Below are 21,189 nucleotides of genomic sequence, written 5' to 3' on the forward strand. Positions count from 1 at the left end.
ATTTTCCTATCCGAATTTATATGATATACACCTCATCCGGCTACTCAACACCTCGATAATCTGATATACGACAAGGGTCAAGAGTACTGTTACCGTTGTGACGATATCGAAGAACGGTTGCAAAAGTATTCAGTTATCGTCGCAGTGCTAAAATGTTGAGATGCAACCGTAACTTATGTAAGGATAAATTTACCGATGCAAACGTATTTCTAAAACTGGTATTATTGCAGTTACAGGGTTAATTTGGTACCTTTGCAACGGTACAGGTAATTTTGATCCTTTTTGGCATGCCATAAATAACTTAAATATAAGGGAGTAACCGTTCTATGCCAATCCTGACATGTGAACTGAAATATTAAAAACTTGTCAATTACCACAACTCGGAGGTACTGTTCGTGACACCTATACAGATTATTGGAAATAATATGATTGGCTCTGTTCCAAACCGAATTCTGCATTCCACATTTATATCATTAATAAACAATTTGTTGTTTTTATTATGAAATCTTACAGAGGGTGTTTATTCTGGTATAGAACAAAACACATTTAAAATTGATCTCACTGACTAAAACATACGAGTTACACGGGTTTGACAATCTTTTGTAGACACGCTGTGATTCAGAATGAAGATGCTTTGGTTCTTCCTAGTGCTGCTTGCCCATACATGTTTGGGATCACACTTTCGTGGAGGTTATTTTTTCTGGAAGCCGACAGAGAATCCAGGGGAAGTAAGCCATGCAAATCAAACAGAGGATTATCTGATGATCTCCATATCTCTCTGTTTAATTTTAGTTGTCGAAAAATGCAGTTTGAAATTAGAATTTGTACGTACTTGTGTCATTGCTTAATTAAGGCACGGTTGTTCTTGCATGGCGCCGTATTGAAAGATAATGTAAAAATAGACTATGTGCGTTGATGTCGATCTACTTTACTTGCTGATACGAGACGATTAGTCAAAAGTAACAGGGATACATTCATACATACATTTTACACTGTATCTGCACAACTGTAACTCAGAAAAAAATGATTTTAATATAGGGCTTCGTTTACAACTGACATATTTGTACTCTGATATTAGGAAGAAGTTTACTTTTCTCAAATATTATGAACTTTAGAAGCTTTGTAAAATTAACAGATTTAAAAAAAATGCAATATCGTTAAATCCATCTCTTTATCTAGTGAAGCGAAAATTTGGTCTACATTACGTATTAGTACATATTTCATTTTAATGAAAACTATACATTATACTTGTTTTTAAATGTTCATAGTCCTTCTTCGGTAAAGAAATGTTTTCTTTATTTCTGGCAGATTGATATTACCTACAGAATGAGTTGGCGACGAACGTACAGCGCTAGTCATTTTTGTGACGATAGAGACATAAGGAATAAAACGCTTAAAAGCGGAGAAGGCAGCATAGTCTGCTTTGATGGATGCGGGGCAATGAACGTTATCACCCCTCTTAGCTACTATTGTACAGACTACAGCGCCACAGAGGATTGGTCGACGGGAATCAGGAGCCTTCAATATAATGTGTCGTCTGCTAATTCTACTATCGTCTTCGGGTAATTAACAATTGGTCTGCTTTGGGAATTGTAACATTACTGAGTAAATCATGATATTTCAAATTTCTGATGGAAAACATGGACACTTAACTATATAATAACAGAAGATGAGTTTTGCTTCCTGCTTGATCTATTACATATATACTTTCTAATTATCAACTCTTGTAATTCTACGATTTGTCACATTTTCAGACTACAAAAATCGAAATTGCTAAATTATTTTGCCAAGTTCAAGTATTTGTAAAGTCACGTGAACCCAGTGAACGGTACGAAAACAGAAAGGTGCAAAATAAAAAATAAAAACATGTTTCATGATAAGGTAGAAAGACTAGTAAGAACATTTAGAACATTATGGAACTGTGAAATATGGTACCAACCTGTGTACTGACCCGGTAACATCGAAACGATTGAACTGTTGTGTTTAATTATTAGAACTCGAGCTCGTTATAATATAATTTATCAACAGTAAGTTAAATTAACCTTCTTAAAGTATAATTAAATCATAAAACTCAATTTTAATAACAGCAGCTGGTGATACGCATGGAATCATCTTGACATGGCATGAAATGGTACGCAGACGAAGAGACGATTGATGGACTGTTAGAAAAGGTATGAAACCGAAGTCAGAAACTGAATATATACGGCAAGGTAAAAAACGGTACGGCAACAAAATGTGTCAGACGTTACAAGTAAAATATATTTTATTTTAGATTTACTGGAGGTGATTGGATCACGCTACTCCAAGGTGGTGGTTCCTGGTCTATGCGCGCTTGGACAAGTTTGACAATCCGCACTGATACCAAACGAATCAACCATTCTCCTGTAACCAGCGTGTCCCCTATTATCCGGGTTGTTCTAGGATGCAGACTAACAATCAGCCTCTTAGGTATAGACAATAATTACTAAATGAAGTAAGTTCTACAACATTCATTCCGAGGGAGAATAGACGGAAAATAAACTTCATTCAGCATTACCGTTACAATTCAGCGTACCTAATTTACGGAGTGTCGTTCATCCAGGATGTACATATAATATTCAAGGAAGCTTCTCTGATATCTGCTTCTTTGACAGATGATGAAACTCATATCTCTCACACCGGCCAGCATTTTTCCCCAGTAGAGCGTTCATATATATATTGACCACATGACAACTAGCACCAAACAGTTTCGCATGATCAGCTATGGAGTACATTTTGATTTGAAGTGACGTACATACTTTATTTCCATGTCGCTTCTTCGTTATTTACTGTGGAATCAAGTATTTATGACTTCATGTCGTATGTAGAAAAGGGCTATTCTAAATATGAATTACATCGGGTTCTAGACAACGTTTTGTCCTACAATGTGAATGAAAGGCTTTCCATTTTCTCCTACCTCTAGTGAGTTGGAAGTCGATCTTTTCCTGGTCCACTTTTTGATTTGTTACAATACTTTATAGAATGCAATGTCCATTGCCTTATATAAATATTATCTTGATTGTATTTAGTATATGTGTTTTATGAAGATGAAATCGATTTTGTTGGTATTTTCATGCGGTACGGGTTCAGAAGGTGGTGTGACTATAAATTGGTGGTGGATTAAGGATTAGCTTTGCTTTGTCAATGACATTATCAATTATTTTATGCATTTTCTGATGAGTCTGAAAATGTATAGATACTAATGCCTTTTTAACTGTAGTATGCTTTATTTAGTGGGTGGTTTCCAAGGTGAAATGTGGGTAACGTGAGAAAACTTGTTGGTGATTCTTTCCGTGTTTTTTTTCCGGGATTCATCCTTCGTCTAAATATACAGGCCGCCATATATGACATATCATGTGCTCAAAAATGAAGCAAAAAACCCCACAAAAACCAAAGTGAGAGGGTAAATCACTGTTTTATATATATATATATATATATATATATATATATATATATATATATATATATATATATATATATATATATATATATCACATATGCATAAACGTTAAATGAATTAAAATGAAGAATTGGATTTGATCCTGAATTCTCAGCTGTACGTAAGTTGGTTAGCTACTTATTACAGACCATCAAAAAGTCGTTAGAGGAGCTTGACGTTAGATATTGTTGAAATGTATCTTGTTTCTTCATACTTTGCTAAGATAAATCCAAGGCGGATATCCGCATCTTTGCTTCACTTCATTGCTCTAAAATATATCTACAATAAGTAACTTGGATTGACCGATTCAACATGTTCGAAGAAGGGACACCCATGCATGTGTAAACTGCTGCCCCCCTCCCCCATCTCATTCTCTTGTCTGATACAATGCATTGCTTTGTTTCCAGTAAAAAACTTTTCAGAGTATGGTGTAATCTTCGGATTTAAAAATGTTAAAACAATTTACTGTAAGGGAGAATAGAATCGACGATCCAGAAAAAATTGTGAACACTATGAAAGGTGAAGCATCTGTGATTGCCCTGTTGTAAAAAAAAGGAGTAACGCCACACTTTATTTGCAGATAATAAACGGAAACAGTGTAATGCTTCCTACATTTGTATATTCTAATTCTAAGAGTCGACCTATATGCAAACTTAAAGCTACCAATTCCAATTTACAGCAGTGAACAAACTATCATTCATACCAAAGATGCATATATTTTTATTTGTAACCATTGAAAGTTGAATAACCTATTGAGTAAAAATGTCTATTTTAAACAGATACTTTCTACCATTCGGAGGGCCAAGTTAGCAAAAGACCTTAAGTAGAAGGTACATGACAACAATCAGTTCAGATGTTCTCTATGTGAACAGGGTTAAGATTACAATGCAAAATTTTCTTTGATAAGATGGAAGAAAAACAAATGATATCGATATCCAGGGTTTCGTATCTATCTTTATATCTTCTCTTCATTGTAAATGTATTTCGATGACTGTAAATCAGGTGTTGCTTTTGGTAAATTCGTTTTTCTTGTTCAGTTTCCGATGCTGATGGTGATAGAGTGCGTTGCAGATGGTCAACTAGAGGTTCAAATTTTGATGAATGTGCTGGAATTTGCAATTCATTTCCTGGTGCCAGTCTCAATGAGGTTGTGATCATTTATAAATATTCTGATTTTGACCTTTAAATTGATAAAGTCTTAGCCACATATTAAATAGTACCTATCTTTAAGTGCGTTGGCAACTCCAAAAATAAATAAATAAATAAATTAATATATATATATATATATATATATATATATATATATATATATATATATATATATATATATATATATATATATATATATATATATATATATATATATATATAGGATAAGCCAAATTTTAGAGTTGATCATGAGTAAGATTCACCTGTGAACCATTTTTGTTAAACATTAGGCATAAAGAATCTAAGATTTCAAAATTCATTGAATATCTGTATCTAACTAAATTGTGTTATTTTATATAAATTAATTTATTCATCATTTACTGATCAGACCACCTGCACAATCGAATACACAGCAGCAGGGATTGGCAGTGGTTATTATGGCGTCGCAGTCCAGGTCGAAGATTTTCCAGTTTCCGGTGGAACAGTTCCATATAGTAGTGTTCCCGTTCAATTTTTAGTGCAAATATATTCATCGACACAAGGCTGCTTTAGCCTTCCAGTGTTTCTCCCACCAACAAGAAACAATGGGGATGTTGAATACCTCACGGATAAAGTTTTGTTTTCAGACAAGATTATAGCAAAAAGCAATTCTCTGAATGGTCGGTAATGTATTCTTTTTGTAAAATTCATGTTAGAAATACGGCAGTCCTTCTAGAAACCCAAGTGTATGACATTTCCAAGTAGTTCAAATTGTTTTATACTGTTAATGCAAAACTAAACACTTTCGGCACGACGTCTTAAAATATTAGAATTCTGGTAGGGCAAGATAATTGTTCGCACAGGAGTTTTTCTTTTAACTGTTTCATATCTGCTTTATTTCTGCTGTTTTGGAGCGTTCTTTATTTTCTAATTTGTAACCGTTTGTAATAAATTCCCTTTAGTTTTATTCGCAAATCTGAAGTAGTTATATTTTTATGTCTAGATAACTTTAAGATGCTATCCAAGTGCCATTTTGTAACACAGATGTATATAAAATATGCGTGTAAATTTACGTCGAATCATAATGTCAGATATTGATTTTAGTTTTCGCTGTAGTGTTGATAGATAGCTGAAGTTCTGTAATGTTTATGAATATACTTCTGAAGTTATGCTGCCATACTTTTCAGATCCAAAGTGTTTTATAATATGTCCTTCAACCCTTTTAGGTTTTTAATTTTGTTGAGGAACACGGACAGTTAGTGTGCTCTGATTTAGCAAACAGTTTAATAACAGGAACGTAAAAGAAAATATTACAAATTTTATTTCCAAAATATAATTAACAGCTATGGTGAAATAATATTGATTACGAATAGTTTATCAAGAATCGTTTCATTTTAATAGTATCATGTTCGATAATATACGTACACTGCATATAATGTTTATATACCACGATCGTAGCACTCATTTCCTTAAATTTGGGTCAAAATGACTAACAAAAGTTTCTCTCAATTGGATCTTTGCTTTTTTAAAAAATTATTCCATTTTTCTCCTGGAAATATTTTCCTTGAAAATAATTTGTGCTAAACGACAACTATTATGTCCTTCTAACACATTATGTGGCAGTGTTCTTTAGATGACTGAATCAAAGAAATGAATCTCAGCTGTTTAGATGCCATTAATACCGTCTCTTTACCGCAATAATGACACAGTTTCATTAGTTCTTAGATTGCTTTCAAAGAACTTCCCTGAAATCGAAGCAAAGTTTAAAAGGATTCTAAAATACACATTGAAAACAAATAGAATGAACAGTTGAGATTAAAACAGCCACAATATTCCTCCTCCAAATGCGGTTTCCCACGTTTGAAAAAGACAAAAATTGCAGCAAGTATCATCATGCTACACTGTGTTGTTTTTAAAATGTTATAGTGGCTGTTGAGTAGTGAACAATCTCTCAATTAACTCGAAGTAAGGGAGACAATTTGTTGTTTCAGCATTACAGAAATCACAACCGTTTCACCGGAGGGTATGGCAAAGTCATCCCTTGCAAAACATACGGATGTAGAGGGCGCTTGGTATGTCAACATCACCTGGATGCCTAGTACAAAAGATGTTGATCAGTCATATATATTATGTTTCTCTGCGACAGACGGATCAGGGTAGGCAAACAAAGGTTTTAAAAGGTGTACACATTCCTTATGAGAAACAGGCATGTAGAGATATATAGACTTAGAGATAGGGGCCATGTACGCATACTCTGTCAAGACATATTGAATGGTTATCATCAGACACAGACGATATAAAATATCACATTTCTGACGTCATACTTTTACAGATAATCTATAACATCTATAAAAATATATTCGTGTTTATTTTTACGTATAAAAATATTTATGCATTATTGATGTGAAAATCATAGCTAGGTAAGAAATTTGCTTGATTTGTTTACTGAGTAAAACCGGCTTGGTGTATAATGTTAAAAAGTTCTACTGAGTGCGGCTACCACAATCAGCAATTATCATAGAACAAAGGAACAGGAAAACAAGAACAAAGGAATAATACTGAGAAGAGGAAAAGAATAGCAGCCCTCCAAGCCGTGAACAAAGAAAATGTACAGAACAAAGGTATTCTCGAACAAAGGAACGATAGGAACACGAAGTAAGATCGTAATATAGTCCTGTAATTTAAGCCTGCGGGCAATTGCATTATCTGTGCTGTTTTCACGTATTTAAACTCATTACTCTTAACACTACCCTTATATATTTCTATGTTCTCTTAACTAACAATAATAATCTTATTCTACTGGCGCCATTATCCTAAAACAAGTTCACTTTTTCTTATCTCCACTAAGCAAAAATAAACTATTTAATCAAGAGTTAAAATCTTATTAAATAAATAAAATTCAATCAATACCTACATCAGATAACTGATAACTCTACCTTATTAAAATATTAATAAGCAATCCAACGTACATAGGAAATTAAATAAGACAATACTATAAAACCAAAAGTTACAATAAAAACCATTAATTGAAATCAGTCTATACACAAAGTTAACTAAACCTAAAATTATAACTATCCAAACCTAAGGAATTTGCAAAAGAAAGGTCTCAACTTAATAGCAACAAATCATTATTTCCACTTAATCAAACAACTAGACAATATGGCTCAAAACAAGTATACAAATAAAATGGCGCTCGACGCCAGAAAAAAAAACAATGATAGGCAAATTAACAATATCAGAAAAATGTCATTCACCAACCAAACAGAAAACAATTTCCCAATACCAAAAAGGACAACTAGACACTAGCTTGAGCCCTTCAATAAAATATATCCAACAAAAAAAATCTAACATTCACTACCATCTCCCCGCACAATCTGTTAATCGCAGCAATAAACGATCTTGATCCAACCTCACCTATAGACTTCATGTGCCCTGATCAGATATACGAATATGAGAAATTAGATGACACAATACCCACACTATACGTATATACCAATTGGCATCCTGATAAGCAAAGAACCCAAAACCACTATTACACCACCCAAACTACAGCTAAACCAACCTAATGTAAACGATTCAGCAACCAATCTAAACGTAACAGCTCCAACTACAACTACACGCCCCTCCACAATCAGTACCATGGTGGGATGATCAATGTCAAAAAACACATAGAGATAATCAAAAACCACTTAACAAACATAAACGAACAAGAGACTCATTAGATGTTTGCCAATATAAAGACAAAGAAAAACACCTTAAAGGGATCATAAAACTAGCCAAAGAAAAAAACATGGCAACGTTTCTGCTCCAAACTGAACCTCAAATCTAACTCTAAACAAGTATGGGATAAAATACAATCTATCTGGGGGAAAGCTATCAACTTAACACCTAAGCTGAAATATGCTACAACCAACCATGACAAAGCTGACCTACTTGCTAACCATTTCTCAGCCATGAGCAGTAATGCCAATCACACTAGGAACTTCCAAGAACACAGACAGAAAGCTGAAACCACACTTCCTAACCTCTTTAAAGACATAGGGTTCAAGAATTCAGATTTAAATTCCGAAATCACCCTATAAGAATGGAAAATAGCGCTAGGGTCTAAAAACTAAACCTCACCTGGGAAAGATCAAATTGGATATATCATATACAAAAATCTTCCAAATAACATTACAATAACCATTATAAAACTTGTCAATCAAATTTGGCGATTTGGAAAACTACCACTAGGCTGGAAACAAGCAATTGTCATCCCAATCCCTAAACCGGGTAAAGACCCTAATACATTAACTCGTATCGTCCCATCTCCCTCACTTATAGCATATGTAAAATGAAGGAAACAATCCTAGCCAACAGATTTAAACACCACCTAGAAAGTAACAAACTCCTATCAGAAAAAAATGTGGCTTTCGTAACAGGCGCTCTATCACAGATCAACTTTTAAGACTAAAAGTGAATATCAAACTTGCTTTCAACTCCAAAAGAAAGTCAGGCAACTTATAGCAGTCTTCCTTGACCTTGAAAAAGTGTTTGATCTTGTCTGGACCAAAGGATTGATTGCAAAATTCAACCACTTCCTAGGTATGTTCTTCGATAATCATTTATCTTGGAAACACCAGATTGAACAACTAATTCAAAATTGCAATAACGATATTAATCTCTTAAGAAATCTTAAAGGGACCACCTGGGGAGCCAATCAAGAAACCCTATTAACCATCTATAGATCACTTATACGGTCGAAACTAGATTATGGATGTCAAGTTTACAACTCAGCGAAACAAACATTACTGAAAAAACTGGATACCATCCAAAGGAAAGCATTATCTGTTTAAAATGGCGCTCTACCATCGACATCATTGGACGAACTTCAAGTCCTCACCGGTGAACTGCCATTAAATATAGGAAGACAGGAAATGCTCATCCGATACTCCAATCGATTAACAAATCACCACGACTAGCATGCTACAGAAGTAAAAATTTGCAAATGCAACAAACCGTTTAGCCGCAAACTAGTTCCTAACCCACCAGGTGGCAAACAAATCCTAGAACTCAGGGAAAAGCTGCCAACACTTGCTCTACAAGAAGAGTACACTCACTTCCCTGATCCCGCCATTTGCACAAACCCTATCCATAGGATCAACACTAGAGTCACCAATTATGGAAACAAATTGGAACAAGAATCTCCACTGCCAAAGGCAGGATACTCTACTCAATTATAAGAGAAACCAATAGGTTCATCAAAAAACCCAAAGTGAACAGCCTGGACCAACAATTTATCAATCGCATCGTAACCGGAAAAACAAAATTAACAGGACGTTTTTGGCAAACATCTAGGACCCAAGTCTGCTAATATCAATTGCTATCACTGCAAAACCATTGAAGACCTGCCACATATATTCAATAGCTGCTCAAAATATCAGGTAGCTAGAATGGAATTTCAAAAAGCTCCACAAAAAAGTTTGGATCCCCAACCACTTACCCAGATTTCCTTAAAAATAACAACCCCAACATAAATCTGACCTTCCAAAACATACTTAAATTCCTAGACACATCCAAGCTAAAAGAAAAAATATAAAACACCCTAAAAGCATAAAATAAACAACCCCACCTCACTTATAAATAAATTTCCAATAGCAGATGGGCACCCTCTACAGGTCCTGAGGGACCTGAGTACTCAACAAGGGTGTCCCTCTAGCTTAAACTAACAACCTGTAAAACATACATAACCCACCCAAATGCTCTCTAAAATCAGATTAATATACATAGACAGACTGGCGCTTTTAATACATCCTAGGGACCTCGATACTCAGAAAAGGTTCCCGTGTTCTTAAATCCCAAGGATATGACTTAAAAATCAAAAAAAATATTTTAATAAAATCTTTTTCTCTGCTCTCATCCTAGCTCTAACATGAAAGACAGCCCAAGTAATACTGCGGCCTAATTATATGACACAGACCATACTAACACTAAAACAGGACAGAGTTTTCCATCCAATACAGCCTAGCTCATCTTTAGAATAATTTCAGACACAAGAACCAAAACTCAAAGTTCGTGCAAGTACATCCATTTAGACCAGTACCCTGGAATGAGCTGACTCCTGCCTGCAGATGGTCGCCTGTCTTCCTGGTCACTACCTCCCTTGCTTCAGTCGGACACAAATAAGCGTGCAACGCGCGCATGAAACACCTAACATAAATAAAAGCAAATATAAATGAATAGAGAGTGGCACTATGGTGTCATAATCCTTACACAATACTATCAAGAGGTCTACAAGAACTACCCAGTCCAGCAGCTAGTAGAAGCAGCTAACTACAATCTTACGCTACACAGCTACCATTTCCCCGACATTAACTGAGAGGAAAAAGGACTGTGGAGAAATGTAAAGAAACAGAAGAAAAACGGGGAACTTCTGCTTATAAAGCCCACCTAAAGGTTACCAATGTTGCCTCTTATCCAGGGAACCATTTTGGCTTGGTATCCCGTTTCGATAAAACTGTTATGTACACTAACTTGATCCTTAAATCCACTGGTTCAAAATTCAAACCCTTTATGACCTAACAGCGACCAAACTTTTTATATGTCGCTCAGACATATTAGTCATTAAACATGTGTAGGACATCTACAACGTACACTATGTACTAGAATTTTTACGATTGTTATGACGTAGGAAAAGTTTACAACTTGTTTTGATTTGACCCAATCGCACAGGTGGCTAACACATTATTGGCATTTTTGATCGTCCATTAGTACAACTAGACTAAATTTGACTAAGTACGGGCTGGCGTTCTTGGGAGTGCACACCTTAATGGCTGGCTTGCCGAGTTCCTTGCCCTCTTGCCTCTCTCGGACATCGTATAACGGCAGAGATGTGGAACAATTTCCACCCGCCTAAAGCTAGGTGTCCCGACGTGACTTCATCGTTGCGACCAATCACAATGGGCGTTACATACTGCTTGGGCGACACATAGTACAGTCAATAACGGACTGAAATCAACTCTTTGTTAACATGAGTGTGTGTTGGGGCCGATCCCACTCATGAAAGCCCTTCTTTTAGGTCGTTAGAGACATATAGCCCTACGACCTGACGGCTAAATTAGCAGTGTTCCTTGAGCACATAAACGTCTGGAGAATGTGGCATTAATTCCTTCCCCCAGGAACATTTAGCATCCCGCTGTGCGGGAATACACCCGTTGTACATGCCCTTCTGGGCGCACGCGACGTAAATCCAATTAATCAATCCATCAAAATAGCTACGTAACATTTAATTCTTATAAGGATTTCAAAATGTGTAGAGTTTATGTAACATTACATATAAACTTTTTGGAAACGTCTTAGAAATGAATAAAAGACACGCGAGCTCATAAGTTCTCATTCATTTCAGACTAACAAGCGAGCAGAGGTGTATATTTCTAATTGTCACTGCAGGTGAGTCATCCGAATACTGATGATAACCGGTACTATTTTAAACTGTAAACATAATTTACACAGTAATATATTTCTAATCAAGACAGATTATCCATTTGTACTTGATGCAAGACAGATATTATTATTATTATTATTATTATTATTATTATTTTAATATTATTATTATTGCTTAAACAAGGGGAACGTTGACTGCTACTGATACAACTTCTTCTAGTGTTGGCGTCACCATCATCACCACTACCCCACAACAACAACTACTACTACACATATTACGACTATTATAAACTACAATCTGTTTATCTTAATCTATGTAATAAATGATAAATTATAAAATAAACAACAGCAATACGTAGAATATGTAACCGGTTTCGCTTTAATGCTTCATCAGACTGAATTCAAACTGAATTCAATAACATTGCTTACGTCATTAAATATGTTGTTTCTAAGTGATCAATGAAATAATTAATATGACATAAACAAGATGAAGTCATAGCTTACATTTTTAACCTAACTGTCTTATACTTTAACGAATAATTGACATGGAGATATGCATATACAGCACAGATTAATGATATTTTAATGCATAAAAATACATAAAACTGGATCTTAAAGATACATATATCTCTATTGATAACTATCTCTAAAATTTATGACTAAATAGAGATAAACAGTTTTATTAATATTATTATTATGTATAATGCACACTTATTAAAGATATAGAAAATAAATAAATAAATAAATTTAAAAAAATAATATGTTATATCTTGATGTACTATTGACGAATATATAACAAATTTAACAAAACTTTCCATACTTTGCAAGATTTCTCCTTCCAACCTATTATTAAAGCTGATTCTGAGATGGAACGTCTGATAAAGGAAACCTACTGGATTCACCGTCTTAATACGGTATATCCAAAAGGTCTGAATTCAAAATACGACATTCATTAATATTGTTTTGGTTTTTCTTTCTTTCTTCTGAATTATGTCCCCTGTTTACAATCAGTTAAAACAAAATGTGTATTATTCTACTTTGCAGAATAACTTAATTAGTGAAAGTATAAACTAATATCAAAAACATAAGTTTGCTAAGTCTTTAAAAAGTTAAGTTCATTTGTAAATTAATTCTCATTATATTATGAATAATTATTTATAAAATACTTGATAGTAAGTATTATGCACGCCATAATTTTTTATTATATAAATTGAGTTCTGATGAAATATTGAACGTTCGTCAATAGTACATCAAGATAATATATTATTTTAAAAAAATTTATCTATTTATTTATTTTCTATATTTTTAATAAGTGTGCATTGTACATAATAAAAATATTAATAAAACTGTTTATCTCTATTTAGTCATACGTTATATGTAATAAATGACTGATCAGTGATCTTTTTACAGAATCAAGAACTGAATGTGATAAAGGGTACAAAACGCCAGGTAAGCGCACTGTGAGTATTTCAAATTACTATTATTATTTCACTTCGATGATACACCTAAGGAAACCCTTCTCCAAGGTACGAGTACTATACGAAAAGTAGCTTTGAACGACTAATAGCTTTCCAACCCATTTACTTATATTGGTGTCTCAAATGGTGTAATAAATTTAGTAAGTAGCGTAACAGTTGTGATTTGATTTTGAAGGTGAGAAACGTTATCGTTTAGGGTATAAACATATTATTTTCAGCGTTTTGGTGTCTCCAAATATTGACACCATCACCGTTGTAAATGTGTTTGTATGTACCAAAATGCATAATATAATATAATATAATATAATATAATATAATATAATATAATATAATATAACAAAGATTTTTTCTAAGGCTAATGTATCGTTATATTATTTGCTGTGAAAACTGTTGTGTAAGTTAATCTTATTAAACAATTCGAATGTGCAATATCCAACATAATTGTTGCACAATTTTGATAAAGTTATAAATTTAGCATTGTGTAAAGCTTTTACTATAAGGACCTCCCCCCCCATACAAATCAAAATAAATGTGCGATAATTACTGTTTCTGTATTTCTGATATAATATTATAATGATATAATATATAATACAACATAGAATGCTATACGAATCAAATATTTTCACACTTGCAGAGCACTGGTTTGATGAGGGACAAGGCTTACTAACTGGTAATGAGACTTGCACTCTGGTTTCATCTGACTACAGTGTTCCCCTGTTCCAGTCAAGGCACACGAATATTTATGCAAGTATCGATTGATGTGTCTCAAATATAGCACAACTTGCATACATTGTTTTCAAGCTTTTGTGCGAACGTATAAATGAAGTTCATCTCTCATGGCTACACATTTGAAATATGTCAAATATCTTAATACGGTCTATATGCATGCAGATGTACATTGATACAATGATATCGGCATATGTATGCATGATTGAATTTTATATATATATATATATATATATATATATATATATATATATATATATATATATATATATATGTATGTCTGTGTGTACATGCTTAGACAATCTCTGTAACGATTTTTCTCTTTTCATAACCATTGAACATATCTTAGAAAAATATACAATAATTCTATCAAATTGTTTAAATTGTTCATATATTTAAGTACAAGAGATATCGTCCCTTTGATTTGATACGAAAAAGAACTGATTTGAAGGAAAGAAATGAGTAACTTTTAAATGTTGTTTCGTGCATAGTCGGATCTATACAAAGTGAATATTCATTATTTTCTTCAGCTATGTTTCTTTACATAATAATTTATATATTATGTTAGAATAAAATATATTTTGCTACAGATCTGATATTATAATTGTTGCAAGTTGTTGCTATATTGATCTAAGACTTAATCTAAAGGTCGGTTGATCTCATGGAATGTTTGTGAGTAAGCTTTACATTTTTTTCATTCCAATAACGTATTTTGATTCTGTATTTCGTGAATAGGTGTGTGCCAATGGCATTGTTTCCTTTGACCATCCCTTCGAGTCTCCAGGTATTCAACACGAATCTGTTCTGCTTGGAAAAAGTATTTTGGCACCCTACTTGACCGACATAAGTCTACAAAGTTTGAAGAATGGAGGAAGGGTAACCTATAACATCCACAACAGAATCACGACGAAATTTAACCCATCGGACTTGAAAGAGGCTGCAAACAAAATTAAAGATATCCATAAAGAGTTTAAAAGCTTCGACCCCCAGTTTCTTCTAGTTGTTAATTGGATTGAGGTTGCTTCAAAGACTTCTGGGGTAATATGCTTTTCACAAGAAAGAAAATAGATACTGTTTAAGTGTGTACAATAAAGCATCATGATTATAACGAAGAGGAAAACGTAAGGACCATAACAAAGAATGACTAAACCCATGCAATATACAGGTTGCACTTGCTTGTTAAGTCGAGTCTAACTGCAAAAAGCAAAGACTCTGACTTATCGTCGCATAATGAGCTGGCAGCTCAAGGTCTATTTTAGTTTGCTCTACTATTTACGTCTATCAAACTATATGAACCCAGATCTGCCGGTACTTTAAGTGCAGTTTTAAATTGTAATCGACCTATAAGCTCCTAAAAATGGAAAATTGAATATGTTTTGATATAGTAACGACAATTAAATAAACGTCAAGGAACATGATTCCATTCGTGTAGTGCTCATGACTGATTATGTTTTCAGTTATTTATTGTAAAATAAGTTAATGAGTTCAATGATAATCAGTTTAAGTTTGATCAGCAATAATGTTTGACTGATACTCGATCTTGTTAATGACCTGCTCGAAATTAATACTATTTTAATTTACCATAATAAAATGAAAAAAAAATGTTCAGCATCATCTAATCGTTTGGAAAATATTTAGTATTTACCGATGTTAAAATCATCAAATTGTATGAGCTCTTTGTCGTTGATATGCTTTATTAATGAGTAGGATTCCTATTGATACCCGAATGAGTTGTTTAGACACTTAAGCCGCTTAGAACATCCTTTTTAAAGCATTAAAATTCACATCTAAAACATTATATGGCATGTTACCGAATACACAAGAGTCCCTGTTAATCACTATTCAATCATACTATTGCTCCAATAATTTCGTGGAAACTCAGCGGATTCATAGCCAATAAGAACCTCAAAGGAGTGAAACATATTCATTATCGCTACGAATGATATATCCTATTTGAACTCAAGTCTTGGCTGAATACTGTTCTCTGAAAATAAGTTTCACTTATTCCACATGGACTATTGATACAATTTTGGAAACAATTAGCAGCGAAAGTAAAATTGAATTAGATGAAGTTGAAATAAAAAGTTGAGATATTAAGCTTACGTATGGCTATGAATCTATCGAGTAAATAACCTCATTGCATGTACTTAAGGTACTTTAGATCTATATAGACTCCAACGAAATTATAGCAAAATGTGGAGCGATTTTAGACTGTAATTCATGACTTTTATACTTTCCTCCTTTTTTTCTGGTCTGTGTCAAGTTAATACGGTAGGCGAACCCATACAGTACAAAATGACGTTTTCTTGATCGTATTTATTTGAACAAAATTTGATTCAATTTTGCACTTTTAATTAGCGTTTTCAGTGTAGAGCTCACATGCATTTACTGACTGATCAACTTGGACTTGTATAAATATACGATGGTGACAACATTAAAGCTTGAGGAATATGAGCCCGATGTACACGACCTGATTAATAAAAACCATTCCAATTGTGTCGTTCAAATTGTAATCAAACACGCCTGTGCAAAAGGTGAATTTGAGGAAGGTGCTTTTATAAGCTTGTCGCGCTTATGGGCAAGTAAATATGCAAGACAATAAGCATTACCAAATATCTAATTCATGATGACATTTTTCAACCAACCTGTATAAAGCGCTGGCAGTGGTATGCTATGAATACTGACATGTTAGACTGCGCTAAAGCTGTCGCTCAATTGCCAATGTTTGAAGTTTGATTTGTTCATCAAGAGCCTTATCACAAAGTCAAGAATATATTTATTTACAAAATCCTGATTAAAAAGAAGAACGATTAAATAAGTCAAGATTGTTTTGATTTTCCTTGTAAACCTTATATCATCAAAGCAGAACAAATTCAGTCAGAAAACAATCGAGCAGGAAGAATAGTACTGGACTGTATAATAATTGGTATCACTTCGCGATGGAATATAATTTTTGGTTGGGGTCAAAATTCATCTCACTTCAATTAGGAGAGTTTATTGGGACTAACAATTTCATCTTTCGTCAAAGCTACGTTCTTTTTCACTGCAATACCTAGATGACCCCGGCACGATAAATCAAGAACGACATATGAGAACAAGGTATCCTTAAGAGACGGCAATGGTATAATACATCAAAATACAAATTTCTCGTTTATAAAATCATTACTCTTGAGTTTAAATTCAGCACATTAGATATATTTAGAATTAAAGTACCTGCAGTTTTATAACAATGAATTGGACAGCAATGATTTTCTTTTCAATGTATTCGAAAAAAAAAATCTCATTGTGAGCCAGATTACGTTCCAGAGACATGTAGAATCACCACGTATATAAAAAATAATCGATTAAGCATGTTATGAATATAAATCTTCACGAATTCAACAAATATGTTCACTTCTAATTTCTTTTGTTTCCTCAACCAAATCTCGGAATTTATGTTTTTAAACTTTCTTCACAGACAATGACCTTCCAGCTTATCTTGGTCACAGATGGGGTTGACACATTTGTTTTCTACCTTTATGCGCCAGTAGCGATGAATCTTGAGAAAGGAGACGTATTCATTGGGTATGCTGCAAAGTCAGGACAGATCCACAAAAACTACATGTCGTTTACAGACCTCGCCTATAGGATCGATGAAAATGCAAAATCGAATGGTAATATCTTCATTTTATCTTAGATAAATGCTGGAAACTTTATTTAGGAAGTTGTTATATTTGCACTGACTAACATCTGTAGACTTCGCTTAATTTTAATATTTGCGTATTTAGGCAATCATTGATTTAATTTCTTTCTGGTATTCCTAGTGATTAATGGATTTATGTGTAAGAGTAATGCACCATATTGGAGGTTTGAATTTGAAGGAACCAGTGACATGTTTGGTTATTATTTGTTTTAAAAACTCAGTCCAGCAAACGGTAAAATAGATAATAGAGAAGTTGGAGCACGTTATAGCTTCTTATGTAAAATTCTGCCCATGTGTTTAAAACTGTTAAGTATTAGGAAAATTATACAGAATCATGATCCAAGTAACTACAGTGGCTCCGCGAGGGTTCGATGGTCCGGGAGGTACTGATCGTTAGTGGCACCCTTACCGAGACGTCGCCTAGGGTCAGTTTCGATTGTGTCCCCACCCCCCAGTTAGCCATAGGAAATATATTTCTCCTCGTTGCCAACCTTTTTCATGGCCCCTCCTACCAACTAAATATAAGCGTTAGGACGAATCGCGCCCGTTATACTAAGGTGAGGTGAAATATAAAATTTTCAGTTGGAAGAAAAGAAGTTCCGAACTTTAACATCGTATAAACTGGTTTAGCGTTTTAGTAACCATACCGGTAATATGTTCTATTTTGAAAGATATATGTTTTGTTCTTTTAATTATTTTTTGTGAGACTTGGCAAACTGCTAAAATCATCGGCGACTCTTGTTTATAAACGTATTGCATAAAGTGTATAGAAAGAGAGAAGCTTGTGTTTCTAGTGTACTTTGATTGATGATATAACATTTTGCATTTTTAACAGTTCTTTAAATAAGTTCGTATTTACAGTATATTTCACACATCGCTATAATATGTATCATACTATTCCATATTGGCGTGGTTTATTCAATCACAGAACCAAAAATAATAACCAAAATTCCAAAATGAGAAAGGCAAGAATATGTAATAACATTTCATGAAGGTATTAAATATTGAAGAAAACTTCAATATTCTTTAAGGGTATTGCGGACTACTTCATTACCGTCTAACATATCCGTCAGCCCAGACTCCAAGTCCTCGCCAAATGTGCCTAGACTGGTACCTTTCTGAGAGGCTCAGCAGAGATGCATATCACGACGGAATGAGAAAGATGCCTCTCTGTCCATGCAATCGTGGTTTACTTAATCAAGACCAGTTCTTCACAAATGGGAAAGTTTATAAATCAAGCGGTGCAGATTGCACATACATCTTACCCAACTGGCAGTTTCAACCTGAGAACTCTGGCAAGGTAAATACGATTCTTGTCCTTGTACGACAGTTGACACAATAACCCATCAGCTGAAGAAGACGTCGGCTAATGGTGAAAATTTAAGAATAATCTCTCAATGGGCTAATTTCCTTGACTTCATATAGAAAAAGTCAAAAGTGTTACCATCTTGAAAGAAAACTGAACGATTTTATAAGGACCATTTCGTTAATAAAAATGTAAAGAGTGAACACAAACATAGCTACATGATCGTCAAGAAATGTAGAGTGCACGACTAATTCATTTCGATGCAATTGCGATTTCCGAATAACACAATTAAGAGAAAACCTTTCATAAATAATATAATTTAGTTTGGCGTTCAATGAACGAAACGGAAAGGATAAATAAAAAATACATTGTTTTACTTTTAGCAGCACGGAATTGCAAGAAAATGGTCATAGGACGTTTTGAAGGAAATATTACAATGCATTTGTTATTTAGGGTGAATGATCGAATAATTTATCATTCAATCTATCAAATTGTGAACAAAGACCTCTCTGTATCTGTCAACAATTTCAGATGTGCTGCTATAACGAACAAAACGGTTTTATTAAAGATGGGCCGTTTGGATTTATTCGATATCACAGAGACACTGAGGCAAACAAACACAAGAAATTCGACCTTGACATGAAGTCGGCATGTTGCGACAAAGATGCCAGCCTCTGTAATCTTTACTACGATGTTAGACCCCGAGGACATTGCTACACTTCTTTCCCTTCATGGCACAGTAAGTTTGCCAAAACAATCGAAAATATGATTTTGCAAGTAATTTCAAAAATATTCATTGCTGCAAACATTGAAACTTTTCTGAGACATTATTAATTGTTCCTTATAGTTCTTTACCCTTCATACACTTTCACAATTATGCTCTTGTAGCAATGTATAAAAATATTCCCCTTCATAAATAGCAATATTCACCTTCATACATAAGACTATTCACCTTCATATATAACAAAATTCACCTTCATATATAACAACATTCCCTTCATATATGACAGTATTCACCTTAAAATATAACAATATTTACCTTCATATATGACAATATTCACCTTCATATATAACAACATTTACCTTCATAGATAACAATATTCACCTTCATAGATAAAGATTCTCATTAAACAATGCAAACAAAAACGTGTTTGGCCTACATTTAAGGCAACATATACATTCAGATATCACACACTGTGTGTTTGTCTCATCGATTCATAACTCTTTTAAGGGAAATGATGTATGTAATATATATACCATGTCACAAGTAGATGGTCCGATATTAGTATTTCACATTACAATCAATCGTATCTAAATTAGCGATGAGATGCGCGTGAATTGTTAATTGGCGACTTATTTGTATCTTGTTAAATACATCTATGAACCAATACAAATACGAGGTGCTGTTAAATATTTCTTATTGAAAATGTTTACTATATTGACTGAACTTCTGGTAAATGTGTGATACCATTTTTTATTTTGTTGCTAAATCCATAATGTATTAAGGAGCATGCATCCCTCCAAAAGAATTTGAACTGTAAGTACGATTTGTTTAATCCTGATTGAGACATCGTATACTGTATTTAAAACTGATTGCGCTCATCATTTTTCTTGTTTTACTTAGCTAACCTAAGATTATGATCGCAATGAATATACAAAAAATACATTATATATAAACACAAGTATTAAATATAGTCTTACTGGCTAAATAATTTATGTATTCTTTTTTCATTCCTATATATTCTTACACTTTCACATGTGAAAATATAAGATATCATATCATGCCATGCGACGCTTGATTGTGTGTTCCCACAAAACTTGTACCTGTTGAAACAAAAGAGGAGGGTATTTTGAGCTAAAACAAATACAAGAGACTGCCTCATATTACAGACATGGAAATCAAACGTTGATGACGATATTCGACCAGATACCGTTCACATCTCTCTCTCTATAGTTAATTCTCCTTATTTCCTTGACAATAACGATAACT

The 21,189-nt window shown here is 33.8% G+C and overlaps 1 protein-coding gene across 1 annotated transcript in view; it reads left to right on the forward strand.

Annotated features, from left to right (window-relative positions):
* LOC149806757 (mucin-like protein) overlaps nucleotides 1–21,189 on the forward strand; it is a 51,801-nt gene that overhangs the window by 12,510 nt on the left and 18,102 nt on the right. Inside the window, exons 2-14 of the mRNA XM_089957184.1 lie at nucleotides 607–728; nucleotides 1,309–1,562; nucleotides 2,273–2,448; nucleotides 4,495–4,604; nucleotides 4,995–5,269; nucleotides 6,577–6,741; nucleotides 11,970–12,013; nucleotides 13,418–13,456; nucleotides 14,120–14,229; nucleotides 14,947–15,249; nucleotides 17,669–17,864; nucleotides 18,925–19,193; nucleotides 19,731–19,938. Coding sequence (XP_089813310.1) covers nucleotides 624–728; nucleotides 1,309–1,562; nucleotides 2,273–2,448; nucleotides 4,495–4,604; nucleotides 4,995–5,269; nucleotides 6,577–6,741; nucleotides 11,970–12,013; nucleotides 13,418–13,456; nucleotides 14,120–14,229; nucleotides 14,947–15,249; nucleotides 17,669–17,864; nucleotides 18,925–19,193; nucleotides 19,731–19,938 — 2,254 coding nt within the window. The 5' untranslated portion in view covers nucleotides 607–623. The remainder of the gene's footprint in view (nucleotides 1–606; nucleotides 729–1,308; nucleotides 1,563–2,272; nucleotides 2,449–4,494; nucleotides 4,605–4,994; nucleotides 5,270–6,576; nucleotides 6,742–11,969; nucleotides 12,014–13,417; nucleotides 13,457–14,119; nucleotides 14,230–14,946; nucleotides 15,250–17,668; nucleotides 17,865–18,924; nucleotides 19,194–19,730; nucleotides 19,939–21,189) is intronic.

The sequence above is a fragment of the Sinohyriopsis cumingii genome, chromosome 1, assembly GCF_028554795.1.
Source record: "Sinohyriopsis cumingii isolate HCF-2022 chromosome 1, ASM2855479v2, whole genome shotgun sequence".
NCBI lineage: Eukaryota > Metazoa > Mollusca > Bivalvia > Unionida > Unionidae > Sinohyriopsis > Sinohyriopsis cumingii.